The sequence below is a fragment of the Psittacula echo genome (genome assembly GCF_963264785.1).
Source record: "Psittacula echo genome assembly, chromosome: 8".
In the NCBI taxonomy this organism is placed as follows: domain Eukaryota; kingdom Metazoa; phylum Chordata; class Aves; order Psittaciformes; family Psittacidae; genus Psittacula; species Psittacula echo.
The window spans coordinates 4,296,959-4,316,070 of record NC_137744.1 but is presented as its reverse complement, the minus strand read 5'-3'; the positions used below and the strand labels follow the sequence as shown (position 1 = coordinate 4,316,070).

Sequence of the window (19,112 nt, the reverse complement as noted above, 5' to 3'; positions counted from 1 at the left end):
GGGTGCTAAATTTCCAAGCACTTCTGAATAAGGGAGGGGAAAACATTGCCTTATAAATGCCCCTTCTGGGAGCAGAGGGATCTGAAGCAAACAGCCGCCCAAGGAAAGGAGTGTCCTTTCTCTCAGCTGGAAGGGACAAAGCTCTGATGTCCCATATCCCTGTGCTGCCTCTTTGCCTGCCTCTGTGTGCTGGCTGCGGGAGGGGAGCAGAGCCTGCCCGCAATGGGGTGGGGTGGTGGGTCCATGGCGCTTGGTGGGCGAGGAAGGCTGCTAGGAATGGCAGAGGTTGAATGGGGAGATGGTGGGTGGAGGAAAGCAAGAAGAGATCACAGCAAATGTAGAACACTCCATGGTGAAAGGAGTGCATTCCCTACTTCTGTTTTTGTTGACGAATATTTGTTTTACTTTTTCAAGAAGAGGTCCCTGGTTTCCCCTCTGAAAAAGCCTGTGCTATGTTCCTTCTACTACACCAGTCCCTGTGGTGCGGGCTGAGGCTGAGCCTCTTTGCAATGCTCCCTTATTCCTGAAACAGCAGCAGGGCGTTGACATCTCCATAGCAGCTTCCATCTCCTGCAAGGGTGCCAGAGATCTGCGTGGGAGCACAGGAGCTCATTTGAAGTGCAGGATATGGGAATGAAGCAAAACACTCACAAACACTTCTTATCGTACTTCAGGGACCATGTTTGATCTGTAAATATAGCTGATGGCGCACATCTTTCTGTTTGTGTAGGCAGACAGGAGGCTGACACCCCTGCACGTCAGCTGGTAGCTTTGAACTCTGCAAGTGTGAGTTGGGACACAGATGCTGGGTTGATGTTGTCTGTCAGGAGCAGCGCTTCCCTCTACGATATTAATATCTGTGTTACACAGTGGCTGCCATCCCTCCACTGGTCACCTGCCTGGGACCTGAATCAACAGCTCCATTAGAGATGAATGGAGCAGTGAAATGGGATGGTGTGTTCCTCTCGCCTAGGCATGGGCACCTGAAATCCTCTGGCTGTAAGCTGCTGGCATTCCTGCTGTGTTTCTGGCCGGCCAGCTGAGTCATTCTGGGGTAGTTCCCAGGTGTGGCTTGGCAGCCTCCATCTGCAGCCTCCCTGCTCTGCTCTGCAAGCATTTTACCCAGGCCGGTAGCATGGATCCACCCCAGTGCTCCCAGACACTGCTGGTCTGGCAGCAGGATATAGCCTGAGCCACGTGTTTGTGGTGCAGGGACAAGTTCAGTGTAACTGCAGCCAGGAAATGGTGTGTCTGGGCTTTTCCTGTAGAGCAAGGAAGAAAACATCTAGTGACAATTTCCAGCAGTGGCATTTTCCCTGTAAGTTCAGGGCTGGATTCTATTTCTACCCTTGATAATTCATTTTCTGGCTCTGGCTCCCGATGTTTGTGCACACGTCAGGTTTCACAGTGTCCTGAGAAACCACAGTGAAAGTCAGTGTGTTGGCCCTGTGGTCAAGCATAATAAACTATTAGGACATTGCATGTGCTGGGCTCTGAAGCTCTTGCTCTGGAAGAGAACTCAGAAGTTACTGACTCATCAAGAAGGTTATGTTTTGATGATGCCAGCTGAGGGACTGTGTCACTTTTGTGTCTGTCTCAGCAACTGCAGAGAGAATCCTGTAACAGTGGAAGCTCCTACTTGCTGGCTGTGCTGCAGTATTACAGCCTTTTTTTAGCAGGACAGGTAGTTCTAGGTACTGCCTGTGGATGAGGGGAGAGGGCACTCAGCTTGCACATGGAACAGAAATGCATCCTCTCCTCTTATCTGTGGGACGAGCAATTCCTGTATGTGCCTTGCTATATGCCTGGTGTGTTCCCTCCTGTGTTACCCCTGCCAAGCCCGGTGTACTGGAGCTCTGGATGCTGTCCTGCTCACGAGCTCTGGTGTCAGCCAGGCACTTCTGATGGTCTTTCATTCATTCTCAGGCAGAGATCAAGAGCTTCTACAGGCTTCTCAGCGAGTGGGGGGTCTGAACTGCAAGCACAAGGGCTTCTGTCGGTTTTACAAAGCCGGTCTGTACTTTCCAAGTGAAGCCGCCAGACCTGTTCCAAACATTGCTCCCAGGCGGCTGCGGCTCCCACTGCTGGAAAGTGATGAGTGGCACTGTGGGAACCTTTCCCAGCTAGCTCCCAGGTACACTGAGGCAATTGGATTATGCCCTGCAGGCGTGTAGCACCCAGCCACGCTGCATGCTAGCCAGATGTTTGCCCAGCCTTGTCTGACAGCCTCCTGGAGAACAGAGGCTTTTGCAGTGCTCCTTGTTCCATTTCTGGTGGGAGGGTTTTTACCCCTGCTACGGATTCAGCCCCTTCCCATGTTCTTCTTCAGTGGGTGCAGAGAGAGGCTGAGTGTTCCCTTTTGGTGATAACACTGTTGGTGTGAGAGAGTCAGCTATTCTCACCTGGTCTTCCCCCTCCTGGCTAAATAAACCTTGTTGTTTCAGTTTGTTAAAGGAAAGGTTTCATGTGATTTTTGTTGTAGCTGGACTCCAAGAAAAGTGCCGATCAATGAGATCTCTTTGTTTAATTTTTAACAGTTTGGGGAATGGTGTCAATGTCTGTGACTCTTTCTGTGTCTGCTGCCTTTCCTTTAGTACACAGACTTTGTGCTTCTTGTCACTGACCATAATCTCTGTCATTCCAGACTGTTTTCATTGTACAGCCTTGTCTTGGTCCTAGAATGCACCTGCAGTACTTTCCAGCTCAGACAGAGGTGCTGGGCCGATTCTGGTGCTGCTGGCAGGCAGCGAGGTAGGACAGGCAGCCCTACTGCCGCAGAGCACATCCTGCTGTGGTCCCTGGTGCCGGTGGTTGCCCCTTGCCTGCCACCTGCCTTACTGGCTTTGTACTACAATTCCTAATAGAAGTTGATTAACGTTGCCTTCCCTTCCCAGCGTGTTGCTTCGGGCAGGAGTTCCTCTCCGGTGCGTAATAAATACCCCTCATGCCCAGCCTTTACTGGTGGCCTGGCCTCACTCAGTTTCTGACATAGGGACCACCTTTTCTCTGGTTTTTGGCAAGCCTTTAGACGGCGATGCTGGGGGTGCAGGCAGATTCGGGTACCCTGGTGTGTGTCCCATGCTCCTATGCCACATCCTAGCTCCACTGACCAGCCTCTTCTTTTTTTACAGCTGAGTCCTTTAAGGAGTTTGCAGAGCTGCTCCACGAAGTAGAGCTGGAGAGGTCCATGATGGTAAGATGATCTAAACTGTGCTGTGGTAATTATTGCCTTGTCATAAATTTAGATGCTAAATCACAGCCAAGCAGCACCATGTACCATCAGAAGGAAGCTGGGAGCACCAGGATCGTTGTGTTTTGTACTATATCTTGTCCATTGCTGTGGGCACTTAGCAGCAGAGGGGAGGCTCTGGTCAGGGATGGGGACAGCTTGTCCCAGGCAGTGCGTGAAACCTCTTCTGCATGCTGGGCAGTCATGGAGCCACAGGACCCGGCCCTCTGCAGCAGGTTTGCTCTGCAAAACCAGGTGTGTCTCATAACAAGCTGGTTTTGTGATAAAACAAAGTATTAAAGGATAAGCGGCCAAATGTATTTTTAGCTTCATTTTTGCTGGGTGAGAGCATGTGGGTCCCCCTGTGCCCTGCCCTTGCCAGCACAGCTCCTGCGGAGTGATGTGCTGCCTTCAGCCTCCTGCTGTGGCATGCGCTTTGCCTCTTCAGAGCTCCTCCAGAGCAAGTGCTGGCTTTCCATCTCACTCCTAAGTCCAGGAAAAACACGAAGGTTAGGCTCGGTGGAGAGCTTTTACAGCATGCCAGGAATGTGCTGCTTGGCTCTGCTTTCCTCTGCCTCGTGCAGCAGTGAGAGCTCGTGCCAGGCTGCTGGCTAGGCCAATGCTGCAGCGGTGACTGCGCCGGCGGGACACCACAGACTGTTCTGTGGGGCTGCAGGCAGGCAGGGAATGGGAGGAAAGCAGTATGACAGTTCTTGTTAATTCCATCCAGGTACAGCGGCTCCTTTGGCAGTGGGTAAGTGGGTGGAGGGGATCAATTCAGGGATCATGGATGCTTTTAGGGATCCTCTCCAGCTCCTCTGAAGTTTTACTATTTCTTTTCCCCTGCTCTGCTTGTAGGATCAGTTATTAACAGTAGCTCGCTCAGAAGGTTTCATGCTTTCTCCATGTTCATCAGCTTTAGATTACCTGAAAGAGCTGTGGCAGTGTAGCGTCATATCCCCTTCTCTCCCCTCTCCCTTCTCTGGAGCTGGGGAGAGAGCCTGTCACAGCACAAGTGGGGACAGGAAGAGATGGCAGGTTGTGTCCCACTGGCAGGATTCAGTAGTGCAAACTGGGGTGAATTTGCCTCTGGATTCATGGAGAGGCAGTGCAGAGCGTGTCCCAGGAAAGCATCTTTCAGACATCTGACAAGACTGCAAGAGCCAAGTGCAGGCTCTCCTTTCCCTAGCTGTTATCGTTACTCTCCTGCTGTGACAGATAACCTGCTGTCATTCCTCTTCTGGCTGGATTTCAGGAGAAGGTAAGTCCATCATTTATTTGAGAGCCGTGTTGTCAGAGCCGCCAAGCCTAGTGCTGTCTATGGTGAGAAACGCCAGGCCATAAGAAAGCCACGGCAAGGAGTCATCCCCAGTCCTGCCTTCTGCTTGTGTGAGCTTGGGTTATTCCTCACACCTTCTCTGAGAAGCAGCTGCTGCCCATTGCAGCCTTGCTGAGCTCTTAAGGGATGTTTTGCATTGGAAAAAAGCTCCTTTCGGGGCTGCAGCGGCCACATACTGGCAGTGCACTCACCAGCACGAACATCTGCTGTGTTCGCTGGGAGATGCTAGTGACTCCACACATCCCTGCCTCTCAGATCTTACCCGTCACGGCTTTACATTAAAGACAAGGGTGGATGTGCTGTGGAAGGCACGGCTAGTATGGTGCTGTGCCCGGGTGGCAGGAGGGAGTGCGGCTGGGATGTCTGGAGCAGAGGGGCCTGCAGCAGTGGCAGAGGGGAAGCAGCCGCAGGAGCACATCTTCTCTGCTCCTTCCCTGCTGTTCGAGCAGATAGAGCAGCTCACTGCAGGCAGGGACTCAACTGAGCTGACAAGTAAGTAGCAGTCCCCAGTGGGCTTTGAGAATATATTTGGTTCTGGTTTGTGCTTCTCAGAGAGATAAGCAAACAGCCTTGCCTCCTGGGGCTGCTGCTAGTGCTAGTGGAGCATCAACTTTCTCGGCTCTTCCTGTGTCAACCAGGGACAGTGATGCTCTTAAAATGGGACAGCTGGCAAGGGCTGTTACCAATGGGATCGGGATCATCCAGCCTGACGCAGCGTGTGTTACAGGGGCCACGCAGGCTGTGCTGCCCTGGGAGCTTGCTCCAGCATGCCAGCGATGCAGGGCTGGGCTGGGTGGCCAGGGCTGTGCAGTGACAGTGTGCTGTAGCCTGTGAGGAGCAAGCCTAGCGTTATGCTGAGGCTGGAGAGGCCGGCAGGAGCAAAGCCTGCCTTGGCACAGACAGGACTGCAGGGGAACCGATGTCCTGGAGGGCTGCTGCTCCAGCAGGCTGGTGCTTGGGGTTTGGTGGCAGCAATGCAGCATTCCAGGCAGAGGGCAATGGCTCACTGTGCGGGGAAGGTGGTGGGCTGGGGAAAACTCATCTGTCACCTACAGGGTGTTCCCAAAGCTTTGTGTGCTGTGATTGGGGTTTTCTGTGTATTACAGATAGGCAAGAGTGGGTATGGGTGGTTAAGCAGCTTCACCTACAGACAGAGGCCAAGTTTGCAGTCAGAGACATTGAAATCCAAGAGTTCTTGGCTTCTAATCCTATTCAGCCTCTATTCAGGAGGAAATCTGTATCCTGTAATGAAACTGTTTCTTTCTTTGTGCCATAGGTACAGAACGCTAGCGATTTGCTGATCAAACCTTTGGAAAACTTTCGGAAGGAACAAATAGGGTTCACCAAGGTAAAGCTTGTTTGTTTTAAATTTAAACATACTTGTTTTCTGTTGCTATATTTTAATTCGGTTTTTTTCTACCTTTTGTTGCTTTTGAAGGTTAAACAATCATTGTACAATGTTTCAACTTCATGCTTTCAGAAGCTTCCCCATTTAGTGCTGGCTTTCAGCTGCTGGCACAAGAGAGCCTGTGCTGTGACTTTTAGTCTGATTTTTCAATCGTAAGAGGCTCCAAAACCTTTTCCTGAATTCTTTGGGTTCTCTTCTGGCCTAATTCCAGCACTTTCTCCATCCTGAGCAGGGAGTACTTGTTACAACCAGTGATGAGGACGTTTTCCTTGCTTCTTTCTCTCCTCTCCCCTTTGTTCATTCAGTGCTATTGAGAATAAAACATTTTCTTCGGCTAAGTGAGTGTTAGAGCAGGCGAGGGAGAGAGCAGCAGAGTTTGGCAGTCAGAACTTCACTACAGTCACAGGGCTTTTGTTATGAAATATTTATGTAAAGCATCTAACGAGTCTTTCAGATGGACCAAACTTTTTAAAGAAACACACTATAGAAAGCAAATCCTGCACAAGTTGAGCAGGAAATATTATTTTTCCCTTGTCCACTATCAAGAAGTCCGGGTTCCACATTACTCAGTGGCAGCTTGAAATTGGGCTGGCTCTGAACCAGCTCAGAAATGGAGATGTTTTGGAGAACACTTGGGGCTTGGATTCCGCCCAGCCCATCTGGAGTCTGTGACGTTTAATAAATACAGGATTTGAGCAAAGATACTTGATCACTGTCCTGCCCTTCAGAATCCCCCGGTACAACCATGTGTGTAGAACGCCTCTGAGCAGCCACATCAGCGTGAGTGTGGTGAGGGCAGCGCCATGGCTGTTGGTCTCGTGCTGGTGAACAGGCACAGGGGTGAAGCCTCCTCGCCAGCAGGTTTTGCAACAGGGCTTGGTGTTACAAGCGTGTGGATGTGCCCAGGGCTGAGAGAAGACTTCCTCCTGATGGATTTGCCTGTATTAACCATAGGGCCAGCACATGTTTAGAAAAGTGTCATGGGGACAAGGTCAAGCTGATTTTCCCCTTTCTGTTTATGGAACACTTAAGTCAAGAGAGCAACGGTCTGCAAATGTTAAGATTACAGTTTTAAAGCGTCCTTTAGGCTATTTTCTTCTTGGGTAGCTCTTCAGGTGTGTAAGGATTACTTTGTCTACAGGCTGGAGCGTGCCCTGCTCTGAGAGCCGTGCCACATGACCCAGCCACAGGTCCCATAGCATGCCTCCTGCTCTGGAGCTGGCTGGTGCCTGGTTGGTGCCACAGTCCTGGCAGCAGGGAGCTCCAAGCACTGACACAGATTTACCTGGCAGCTTGCAGCCCTTCTCAGTCCCTGCTGGTGGGCCGGGTACCCCAGGCGGCATTGGGCAATGGCAGAATGCTGTTCAGAAACAGTTAAGAGGCTGCAGAAAGTAAGGATTCATTGCAGGTGTCTTAGAGATCAACATAAAAAGGACATGGAACTGTTGGAACAAGTCCAGAGGAGGCCACGAGGATGATCAGGGGCTGGAGCACCTCCTGTATGGAGACAGGCTGAGAAAGTTGGGGCTGTTCAGCCTGGAGAAGAGAAGGCTGCGTGGAGACCTCAGAGCAGCCTTCCAGTATCTGAAGAGGGCCTATAAGGATGCTGGGGAGGGACTCTTCACCAGGGACTGCAGTGATAGGACAAGGGGTAATGGGTTCAAACTGAAACAGGGGAAGTTTAGATTGGATATAAGGAAGAAGTTCTTTACTGAGAGGGTGGTGAGGCACTGGAATGGGTTGCCCAGGGAGGTTGTGAATGCTCCATCCCTGGTGGTGTTCAAGGCCAGGTTGGACAGAGCCTTGGGTGGCATGGTTTAGTGTGGGGTGTCCCTGCCCATGGCAGGGGGGTTGGAACTGGATGATCTTAAGGTCCTTTCCAACCCTAACTATTCTATGATTCTATGATTCTGTGATCTTTACGGTTTGGCTTTGAATTTTGTTTCTGATGAGGAGCACAAACTGCAGAGGTGTCAGGGGCACCTCAGGGGGCTCTGTGTGGCTCAGCAGAAGTGCTTGCACACAGGAGCTTGCAGCAGGGCATGCTGCATCCCGCTGTGTTGCTGGTTGTGCCCACACTGACAGGGGATGCACGGGAAGATAACGCTCTCTCTGACACCACTCTGCAGCCTGGAGTGGGTCTGAGGTTCGGAGCAAGCCCCAGCCTGCTCCAGACACTTGCCATCACCTCTGAAGCTTTCTGAGAGGAGCTCACACTGCACCACTGGGCTGCGGACACTGAATATCGCCTTGAGCACAAAGCCCTCCTTCACTTGCCAGCCTGCAGAGCTGCTCCGGGTCATTCACATCCGTCTGCAGAAGGCATGAAATACAAATGAGGACTCCTCACAATGGTGCTCTGTCAGTGAGGGGGTCCCTCTCCATTGCTGCTGTGCCTCTACTGACTGGCATCGCCCTATGATCCTTCCTGATTTACACCAGTGGAGAGAGGCCGGGGCTGGGCTGTGGAGCAGCTCAGAGACATGACACAGAGAATTTGTGCCCTCTGCTTCGTTTCCCAGATTTTGGCAGAGCCGCTTTCTATGAGATGTTTTCTGTTCTCTTTGCAAGATGCTGAAGCCAGATAGGAAGAGCCTTTGAATTGGGGCTTTGTGGTGACTCTGGCTGGAGAGCAGCCAGTCAGTCTGACTAAGACATCTGAGTCTGCATTAACCCCTTTTCCCGGGGCTGAATGGAGTCTCCTGGCTCAGATGGTGTGCTCCCACACGGGGGAGCCCCTGGGTGTCACTGGGACCCACCGCAGCTGCCCCCCTCCAGCCACTCTCTCTTGCTAACCCAGACCTATGGGATCATTGCACTTCCCTTGACTTGTCGGTAAATATTTGTATGTGTGGACATCAAGGAGAAAAGTGGAGGATCCTGGATTGCCTGAGCTGACCCATTTCTGAGCCCTGGCACTGGCACCTTGCTCTGCCTGGAAGCTCCAGGGCTGGTGTGAGCACATGGCTGGGGGTGAGGTGCTGATTTGGTGAGAGGGGGAAGGAACCAGTGTAATTGAGGCTGCTGTAAGCACTTGGAAGGGCACGGGTTGGGGGTCTGAGCGTGTGGGGTGGTCTGTCTTCCTTTCATGTTAGATCATATTCGTAGAGGCTTGACTGTGTGCTCAGTCCATGTAGTCTATGGACCCTGTGGATTTTGTGCCATCTCTTTGGCAGAAGCAATCTGAGTCCCAGGTGTGCTTGGTGAAGCCGTGACTGACGGTCAGGTTTGAAAATGAGCAGAGTAGCACATGGGCTGGTGGAGTTCTTGATCAGCAGGGGGTAATTAGAGGGATGTGCCTGCTGCTAATGGGAACGCAAAGCAGGATGGTAGGACCAGTTGTGGCCTGAAGCTCTAAACGGCACACGTTTCTCTTGATCTACAGAGCTGTGAGGCAGAGCAGTGTGTGCTTTGCAGCCTTGCAGCAGATCGAGAAAGTCTCTGCTTGCCCTCACACAGGACAGACCCGTGGAGCTCGGGGTGCTGAGGCCTGTCCCTCCCAGCAACGCCCTTGGCTTTTGGCTCACACTGTGGGCGAGCTGTGCTCTGGGACTGGGGGGCTGTTGTTAAGAGCCTTGCTGCAGTCATTACATTTAGTAGGATTTGCATAGGAAAAGTTTTGTTCCAATTCCACTTGGAAGGAGAAAGTTGTTTGGTCGGTTTTTCTTTGTTTTTGGTGGGTTTTTTTTTAAAGAAGAAAATCAAAACACAAATGAAAACACAAAACAGAACAAAAAAGCCAGAGGGGGGAAAGTTGTTTGGACTCATTGTAAGCTGCAGGAGGAATGTTTACTATGTCCTGGGATGCTGAATAAATGCAGCATTTCTCACGAAGTTCTTACAAAGCAGATAACGTGTATTCCTAAAAGCACTTGGTTAATTCTGTTATTACATTAAGAACAATTTTAAAAGAAAGGAAGGACAGTAACTTCTACTTGCTTTCATTTCTGTGGGAATAAGATCTAAGGAGCATTTGAGAGAACACAGTGGGTGAGGGAAGGAGACCAGGTTAAACTGAGTGTGGTTTTACAGAAATGCTCTTTCTACAACCTTCAACAGCATTTTTCTTTTTATAAATTACCTTTTTTTTCTGTATAAATGCTGATGCTTCGTACAAGTTAGTGAAACTCAGGCATGAAGCATTTTTTTCTGTATGAACATGTTTCTCTTTTTCCCATTTATCCCTCCGCTGTTTGCCAGATGAGGCTGCCAGTTGAAACAGAACCTGCCTCCTATTTTGTGCCTTCAATTCCTTTCCAGCCACAGCTTGCCATTTCCTCAAGCTGATTTGGGGTTTGAATTTTTTCAGTGCTGTCTTCTTTCTCAAGGGACTGTGAACACATCACCGTTTGTCTTTGTTACTGGGCACCTGTGTTGTGAGCGCAGTAGCTTTGCAACAATTGCAGCAGTATTGTTGCTTTCATCAAAACGGGGTGGGAAATGCAGTGAAAACAGATGCATTTAATATTTACAGGCTTTCAACTTGCAGTGTTGCCCAAGCTGTGCTTGGAGCCATATTGCAGCTTTGCTTGGAGGAGGCAGCAGGGCCAGGTACGTGGGGGAAGAGAAAGGCAGTGGGGAGCCCGGAAGCACCCACCATTGGCTTCATGGCCCTAGAATCATAGAATCATAAAATCATAGAATCATATAGATAGGGTTGGAAAGGACCTTAAGATCATCTAGTTCCAACCTGCCTGCCCCAGCCAGGGACACCTCACACTAAACCGTGTCACCCAAGGCTCTGTCCAACCTGGCCTTGAACACTGCCAGGGATGGAGCATTCACAACTTCCTTGAGCAACCCATTCCAGTGCCTCAGCACCCTCACAGTAAAGAACTTCTTCTTTATATCTAACCTGAACTTCCCCTGTTTAAGTTTTAACCTGTTACTCCTTCACTACAGTCCCTGATGAAGAGTCCCTCCCCAGCATCCCTATAGCCCCCCTTCAGATACTGGAAGGCTGCTATGAAGCCATCTCCTGTTGATGGCCGGCTGCACATCCTGCTGGGTGCTGATTCTCCTCTGAAACTCCTGCAGGTGTGCTCCAAGGTGGAGGCTCCCAGCAGGTAAAGTGTGCTTTGTTTTGTTTTAGTTTTCTTAAAGAGCAGCAGCCATGTGAGCTGAGCTCCTCACTTGCAGCTCACTGCCTCTTCTAGGATGGGCATTTCCGAAGATGCTGGTTAGCAACTAATGGTTAAGGGAGAGTTTTGGCAAGTCCATTTGCCCCTTTTCCCCTGTAGGCTTTGGATGCTCCATCTCTTGCTCAAGCTGGGTCTGAGCCGCTGCCGAGGGACTCCGGCTTTGCCATGCTCCTGGCAGCAGCAGCCGGTGTGCAGTGCAGGACCCCTCACAGGCAGAGTGAGCCAATGCTGCCAATGCATCAGGTGTTGGGCTGGGCCACTGTGCTTTCCCAAGGACTCCTGCTCATTTCTGGTTAAAGCAGCGTCTGCTGGAGCTTGCAGAGCAGAGCTTTTGAAGAGCACCCTCCTTCACTGCTGTGTGGCTCTGCCTGCACTCAGGAGAAATCACCTCAGTGTCTCTTGGTGAGCAAATAAGTTGGGTGGCTTCTTGGACTTGGCAAATCTTAATGGGAAGGTAATGCTGTCCTTTGCTGAATATTCATGAGGAATTAATTGTGCTCATGTTTCCAGTCTGGGTGGTTTTTTGTGTTGGTTTTTTTTTGTCTCAGCTTGCTCTGCTCAGCAGCCAACAAGCTGTTAGAAGCCTTGGCTTGACAATCAGGAGGGATTTGTAGTTCATCCTTCTGCTTTTCAGTTCTATGTCAATTAGCCCAAGTGGGAAATGATTGGCAAACTCCCTTGGTGGCCAAAAATGGTGTTCTGCGCTGTGTTCGTTTCCGTATGGCAGCAGTTCTGCAGGAGCAAGCCATGTTCCACACGCTGGTGTCCATCTCAGATGTCATTCCCAATCCCTTTGATCCCCAGGGAGGGCTTAGTGCTCCACAGCGGGTGCTGGCAGAGGAGGTGGCACTCCCTGAAGGATTTGCTGCTGGCCTCTGGGCTCCTGCTGTAGGAAAAACTGTCCCATTGCTTGCTCAGGCATTTTCTTTCTTTTCACCTTTCTTTTCTTGCTGCAGAGATAATCCTCTTCTGGAGAACAGGCCGTGTCTTCCTGCAGGCTCCCCCAAGGAGCGTGGCTGGCACCGTCCCTTGCCACCTCTGAGTGCCACCTCTGTGGGACAGATGAGCCCTTGTTGGTTGGGTTCAAGCCAGCTGTCCCTCACTGGAGGATTTTGGGACCTGCTGCTGGCATAGCCCTCTCTGAGATGCAAGAAGCCAGAAGCAGGGGAGGTGTGGGCTGCAGCTGTGTTTCAGTCCCCCTCTGTGGCCTTGAGGTTTGGTGACTCCTCATTTACAGAAATGAAAACAAGCCTAGGATCCTGCCTGCCTTAGATGTGGCATCTAATGGCACACGCAAACAGTCCAGAAGTGTGACCTTACAGGCATGATAACTGCTGCTTCTCAAATGCTTTTGATTCTGAGTCTGGATTTTCTTATCAGGGGTGTTAGTCACAAGAGTGCTGTTTTGTTTTGACAGTCTTTCCTGGCATCGGCTCTGCAGCTGCAGTGCTGCTTAATTTAGGTTTCACCCTCGGAGGTCTCTCTGCTGTTCTGGATTTGATGTGGATCTCTTTTATTCTGAAACATGAATGTGCTAATACAGATTTCTCGTATCCCTGATATTGAAGAGGGTGATACCAGAAGACATACTTCCTTTCAAAGGTCCTGTAGCTACAGGGTCTCTGTAGGGCAGTAGGTGTAATTACTGGGGTAAAAAGGCTTGCTGGTCTAAGCCAGTTAAATATAAGCAGAGATATTTGAGTTTGTATCTCGTCTGCATTTTTCCATGGTAACTGTGCTTTCCCAATAGCAATGTGCAAGGATTAGAGAAACAGGACTCTTGTGGGGAGAGGAATCCTTTTTGTAGGAAGGCAGCTCGTCCGCCCTTTGTCCGAGGTGCCTATAAGGAGCCGGTGTCCACCAGCATGAGTCTGGGTGCTGATGGCAAGCTGCTCCTCACATAAAGGCCAAGGAACGTGAGATCCTGTGCTACTGACAGTGTGTAAGGAGGGGACCTGTAAGACCTTCATGTGTTCCAGTAAATAACCTATGAGTGTCTCCCTGTGCGCCCACCAGAAAATAACCTTTCATCTTCCAGAGGCAATGCATTAGTAGCTGCTGTGAGCAAGAGCCAAGAAGAAGGGAGACTGTCAGGCAGGGGCTAACCATGGTTATCTAAAGTACCAGTTCGGGAACCCCCAGGCATCCTGCTGTGTAGGACACCCCATTAGACAGGCTGAAGAGTCAGTGCAACTGGAATGGGGAAGCAAAACTTCATAGCAGGAGAACCAACCAAAGAGAAAGGACTTTATTCAGGAAACACAGCTTCAAAATTTGCACTTGCTACTGATCTCATGAGGAAATAGCACATCGACCAGTCTGGCGGAGTCCATCTGCTCTGTTTTGTGGTGGCGTTGGTGTGTGTTTGCTTATTCATGAATTTCTGAATGGAGGCAAGAGAACAGGATTTCAGGGGTCTTATGGGATAGCTGTTGAAAGATCTCATTAATTCCACAGGAGGCTGAGATTCCCTTACTCCACTTTCCACTTTCTTGAGCTTTCAGAAGCTAGACAAAGAATCTAGGCATCCTGTACATACTCCATAGCGTGCAGACACCAGTGCTCAGCTGCTTGGACCTGGCACTGAGGCTGCTGCCAGGCTGGAATTTCCTTCTTTTAGCAATTTAACTGCCTCTCAGCAATCACTGATGTCTGTTAACATCTGATGTGGATATCTGTCAGCCTGGGTTCTAATCATCGTTTCTTGACTGCCACAGCCCTCTGTGGCTTCACACTTATTGTGTGAATAATGCGTTCATGTGGAGTTTTATTCTTTAATGTCTAGAATGAGAAAAAAAGAGACATTAACTCTTTCAGGTTTTCCAGTGCAAACAACTCTTTCTGTTACAGTGGTTCCTTCACAAAGTCTTTTTTTCTTGACAAATCAGTCTGCACTTCATGTTTGCATGCCTGTGGTAGGCATGTTTGAGACGTACAGTAGGTCAGAAAGAGCCAGACCATTCACAGGGGACCTCCAAGATGTGAGGTCTTCTTGGTGTGTGTTGTAAACCATCTGTGTTTTAGGCAGTGTTCCTCTGGGTCGTATTCGGGCTGGGCGCTCTGCAGTAAAGCTTGTGGAAGTTTTGCCTGCAAGGTTTGCGATCTCTCCTTCCACCACCACTGATGCAGAGCTGATGACTTCCCTCCCATGTCTTGTGCTTCCAGTTTTCTGCTTTTGTTCTAATACCTCTCAGAAACACACGGCAAAAGCCTCAAAGCAGAAAACTGCCAAACTCCTAACAAATCTTTTCGTATCCCAGACATGTCTTTGACATTAAAGTATCTGCCCAGTTGTTTCTGAACTATGTGAACAAATGGTGAATAGGTTTTTGGTGTATTAGTATTGTCACAGTTTTACTTGACATTGAAGAGATTGAGAAGGGGTGCAATACCTCATCGATGGGGCTTTCACCATGATTCTAACATGACAAAATACTTCAAGTGCCTGTGCCACAAAACATTGCCGGAGCTTGGTCTTTAGTTGGAACTAGAATGGACTGTGAAATCAGAGCAATTGGAAAGGGGCCGTCTGTTCTGGTTGTGTTGACTAGAGTTTTTCCATGGGAATACTGAACCGTACATAAGATCTTGGCCTTGTTGCATGTTCTTATCTGGAAAATGCCAATAACTGGTTCTGCTTCAACTCCTGCAGGAAAGAAAGAAAAAGTTTGAGAAGGATGGTGAGAAGTTTTATTCTATGCTGGATCGCCATTTGCATCTGTCTTCGAAAAAGAAGGAATCCCAATTGCAGGAGGTATGTATGGAGTTTTCTTCAGAGTTGGGTCCAGAAGCAACGTCACCAGCTGCTTTAGATCTTAAAAAAGGGAGAAAAGTCATCCCTTTCAGTAACTGATTCAAATTGATACACACTTAAATCTACTAAAGCCTAGATTCTCTGGATGAAACCAGGAAAATCAATATCATAGTTCTCCTTAGTGTGCTGAACAGTGGCAATGGCTTTATGCATTGTCAGAGCTTCTCACCCTTATGGTACAAGGCCAGTTACACTGGCACCTCTGGGGACTGGCCTCCCTTTCACCTGTCTCAGGGAACTGATCTGGCTGAAAAAGAACTGCTTATTACTATTGTTTTTGCCAGCACAGCTTCCTGCCTAGCTCCTGTGTTTGCAGGAATAGCTGTGGCAACAGGATCACAGTGGCCATGAGCAGCAGGCAGAGGAGGAGGCGCCCCTTCCAGCCCTGTTGCTGCCAACCATGTTACAACAAGCCCCAGCTGCTCCAGCCCACATCAGAGGAGCTGGATCAAATCAAATCTGTCAAACCAGTTGTCAGATGAAGCATCTTTGCAAGGCAAAATCTGTGGAAGTTGTGGTAACATAGCAATGCTGCGTTGTCCTACCTGGTGCTGCAGCTCTGGAATTGCTGGTTTTGGGTTGCAGCTGGAGTCAGGCAAGAGGATCATGATAATGGCCTTGTCCTCATGAGTGCAGGGCTGTGGGGAGGAACAGAGCTTACGCTGAAATAACAAATAGGCTTTGGGAAAGCCTTGCAGAGTGGAGAGAGTTTCTGGATCCATACATGAAAGGGAGCTAGAAAAGGGCAGACCTGAGAAGAACGAACGGCCAATGTTCCAGTCGTCTGGTTCTGTGCCAAGTGCTCAAAGCCTGAGCTGGACACTTTTCATAATCCTTTCTTAAGCAAAGACAGGACTGTTTGTGGGCTGACAAGACGTGCTAGTCAAATATTGTCAAGCTAGATGTGATATTTTCTTTTTCCTCCTCTCCCTCTTTCTTCCAGGCTGACCTTCAGGTTGACAAAGAGAGACACAATTTCTTTGAGTCTTCCCTTGAGTATGTGTACCAGATCCAGGAAGTACAGGAAAGCAAGAAATTCAGTATTGTTGAACCGGTAGGAGCTCCCTTTTCTTCCTGGCCTTGTTGTTTGATGCTCAAACATGCTAATTCGCTGACAGTCACAGGAAGGGATGAGTTACAAGGCTGGATTTGGTCCTGGGAAGTCTTGTGATGGAGTTAACCTTGCACACTCGGATTGCTGCAGCTTAACAGCATTAGTAGTGTTTGCCAGAGTACCATGAAACCACAGACTTTTTTCACATGTCTGTAAGTTGATCCTGAGAACAGGCTGGATGCTGTAGGTCTTGTTATGAATTGTCCTGGACCCCTTGTGTTTGGTAAGTCTTAGCTGCCTTCAAAGGAAGAGAGTTGTTATCTGGTCTGCTTACCTGTCACGGCACGGGCTGCAGAGGTACCAGCTCATGTCTGTGTACAGGGACCCTGCCCTGGCGCTGGATGTGCTTGAATGTGGGATCGTGTAGATCTTGTGGACGAGCAATCTGCAGATCTGCCCTTGTTCTCCCAGCAGGGTCTTTCATTTTGGGCGTGTTGTATTAAGACAAATGTGTGGGTGGTAGACCTGGGCTCTAGGGACGCTGTGGTGGATAAGTCAGTAAGACTTGCATCATTTCAACATTGTAAGAAAAAAGAAAGAATTTGTATATGTAATTTCTGAAACCCCACTTCCTGTCTATTTTCCCTCTGATTAGAAATATAGAAGAGGAGTTTAATCTGTGTCCTTTCCTTCCTTTTTCAGGTGTTGGCTTTTCTCCACAGCCTCTTTACTTACAACAACCTGACAGTTGAGCTCACGCAGGATTTCCTCCCTTATAAACAGCAGCTTCAGCTCAGCCTGCAGAATGTGAGTTCCTGCCCAGCTCAAGTATTTTTCACATGTGACTTCTATTCTCATTTGTGTTTAAATACCTGTCCTGGCAAGGCTTTTCCCTGCAAAACAGACTGTTCATGTTTGCATTGTAGGAGGTGCATATAAAGTTATTTCCTTCTCAGTTCACATGTATTTTCTCCTCTCCTACATGAGAGAGTCTGCAGGTGCTATTATAGTGGCTCTCTTCATCTAGAAGGGGCAATTGCAATTATGTCATTTAACGTTGTGCATAAACAAGCCTAAGAATTTCTCCCAACTTCATGAGAAATGGTACACATCTTCTAAAAAGGCCTCCGATCTTGATCTTTATGGTATCAGCTTACTACATGTTTTGGTAAGCTCCTCTGCTGGCTAAGTATACTCATGGGGTAAAATATCTATGTCCTGCTTTGTTAATACTCCATCTTTCATGGTTGGCCCACATTCCCAGGGGACAACAGCCATAAATCTGTGTCAAGCTGAGTTTGCTGGTAGCTCATTAATTGGTGTAAGTGGTGTTCCATAAAAATACCTTGATTTTGTACCTGTGTTGACATGACTCTTTAAAAATGACTCACGTGCCAAGCAGTGTAGCATGATCTTTTGAGAAAGTTTTGTAGAAGAATACACCCATTACCTAAACAGCAGTGCAAAGAGTAGTTCAGGTACTTCCTTCTGCTCCACCTAGCCTTAAAATGTGCCACGTTTCTTTTATTGAAAGAACAAGTGTCTCTCCCAACACCATTTTCACGCGTGGTATGTTAAACCGTGTCTCTTCAATCATCTTTGAGAGTCCAGTTGTTTCTATAGCTGGAGTTTTCATGTGAATATATAATATTCACCATTTAGTACACTGGGGACTGATTCATTTCTGCCAAAGCACTTAAAGTTTGACCAGGAATACCTGAAGCTCGCTCTTTGCTTATGTTCAAATGTGCTTGGTTTTGTTTTCTCTCAACAGACAAGGAATCATTTTTCCAGCACGCGGGAGGAGCTGGAAGACCTGAAGAAGAGGATGAAGGAAGCCCCCCTAACCTGCAAGCTACCGGGGCAGCCAACCATTGAGGGCTATCTGTACACTCAAGAGAAATGTAATGTCTTTTATATGCACATGAATGTGTTAAAAAACATAGTAGCCTGGGCTGCCATGCTCACAGCCCCATGGTGGGGGCTGCACTCGGCTGCTGTGTCCAGGCCAATTTAGTCATGGCAGCGCTGTGAGCGATACTGCATGGGGTGTCACTGACAGCCAGTATACAGGGAATCACCAGCAACTTCAGCTGCCAGCTTTCTCAGCAGTGGCACAGAGCTTTCTCCAGGTTTCATGAGCCATGCAAGCAAGGAGCTGATTGCCCTGCACTCAAATTGGATGGGATTGATTACTCTGTTGTACTGCTGGGGAGACCAGAGCTCTGGCAGATTGCACCTTGGCTGCATTTTATCAGAACAAATGTGGTGTCCTGCACAGCTTCCTTCTCGACCTGTCTCTGAGGGCATCTGAGCACAACTGAAGCATTAACCAGCGCTCAGAGTTAAACTGCTGAGAAGAGAAACTTGTTGCCATTCTGTGCAGTATCAAATCAACCCAAATTCAGTCTTTTGCAAATACTTGCTGTAGCTTTCCATGGCCATGCAAGCTCAGGGGACAAAAACCTTTGTGCAGAGCTGTAGCCTCAGAGTCCACAGACAACTTACTTAGAGCACAGTTAATTTTTGGATTATACATACAAATGCATTTATACAGATGTTCATATGTATGTTTATCCTGCTTTTAAAAGAAAACACACAGACAGTAATTTTAGACCACAAATGTTGCATGTTCCTGAATGCTGTTTGCTGTCTCTATTTATGTTTCCGCTATAAATTGAATATGAAGACAGTTGTTCCTCCTGACAACTGCAAGTTAAAAACAAATCACAGAAAAAAATGCTATTTGAAATATTTCATATAAAGGGGTTTAGGCATGACAACAAAGAAGAGTGTTGATAAATCTAGCATGATATACGTAGGAACTAAGCTTCAGCGTTTTAAAGAGGCTGTTGTTTTTACTAGCAAGTTTTCATCAACAGGAAAAACTAGTGGTGTCTGTGTGAAGCAAGCATTCCAGCCACACAGGATCCTGCCAGTCTTGGATGGACTTGGCCAAACCGGCTTGGCTTCCAACCAAAGTACCACAAATGCGCTTTCACCAGCAGCATTTTGGGAGGCCACTGGAGGCAGCTGCAGCCTCACTGCTCCTCCTGGCTTTTCCCAGTGGAGATGCTGGCAAGGGAACTCCCCATGGGGCCAGCAATGTCTGGTCCCAGAGAAGTGT

The 19,112-nt window shown here is 48.8% G+C and overlaps 1 protein-coding gene across 5 annotated transcripts in view; it reads left to right on the top strand.

Moving 5' to 3' along the window:
- OPHN1 (oligophrenin 1) overlaps nt 1-19,112 on the top strand; it is a 65,863-nt gene that overhangs the window by 20,425 nt on the left and 26,326 nt on the right. For all 5 annotated transcript variants that reach the window (XR_013957480.1, XR_013957481.1, XM_080624401.1 and 2 more), the window contains 6 exons: nt 3,132-3,193; nt 5,845-5,916; nt 14,770-14,871; nt 15,875-15,985; nt 16,688-16,792; nt 17,760-17,889. Coding sequence is in view for 3 of the 5 variants with exons in the window: in XM_080624401.1 (XP_080480527.1) it covers nt 3,132-3,193; nt 5,845-5,916; nt 14,770-14,871; nt 15,875-15,985; nt 16,688-16,792; nt 17,760-17,889 (582 nt within the window). In the remaining 2 variants the exon portion in view is untranslated. The remainder of the gene's footprint in view (nt 1-3,131; nt 3,194-5,844; nt 5,917-14,769; nt 14,872-15,874; nt 15,986-16,687; nt 16,793-17,759; nt 17,890-19,112) is intronic.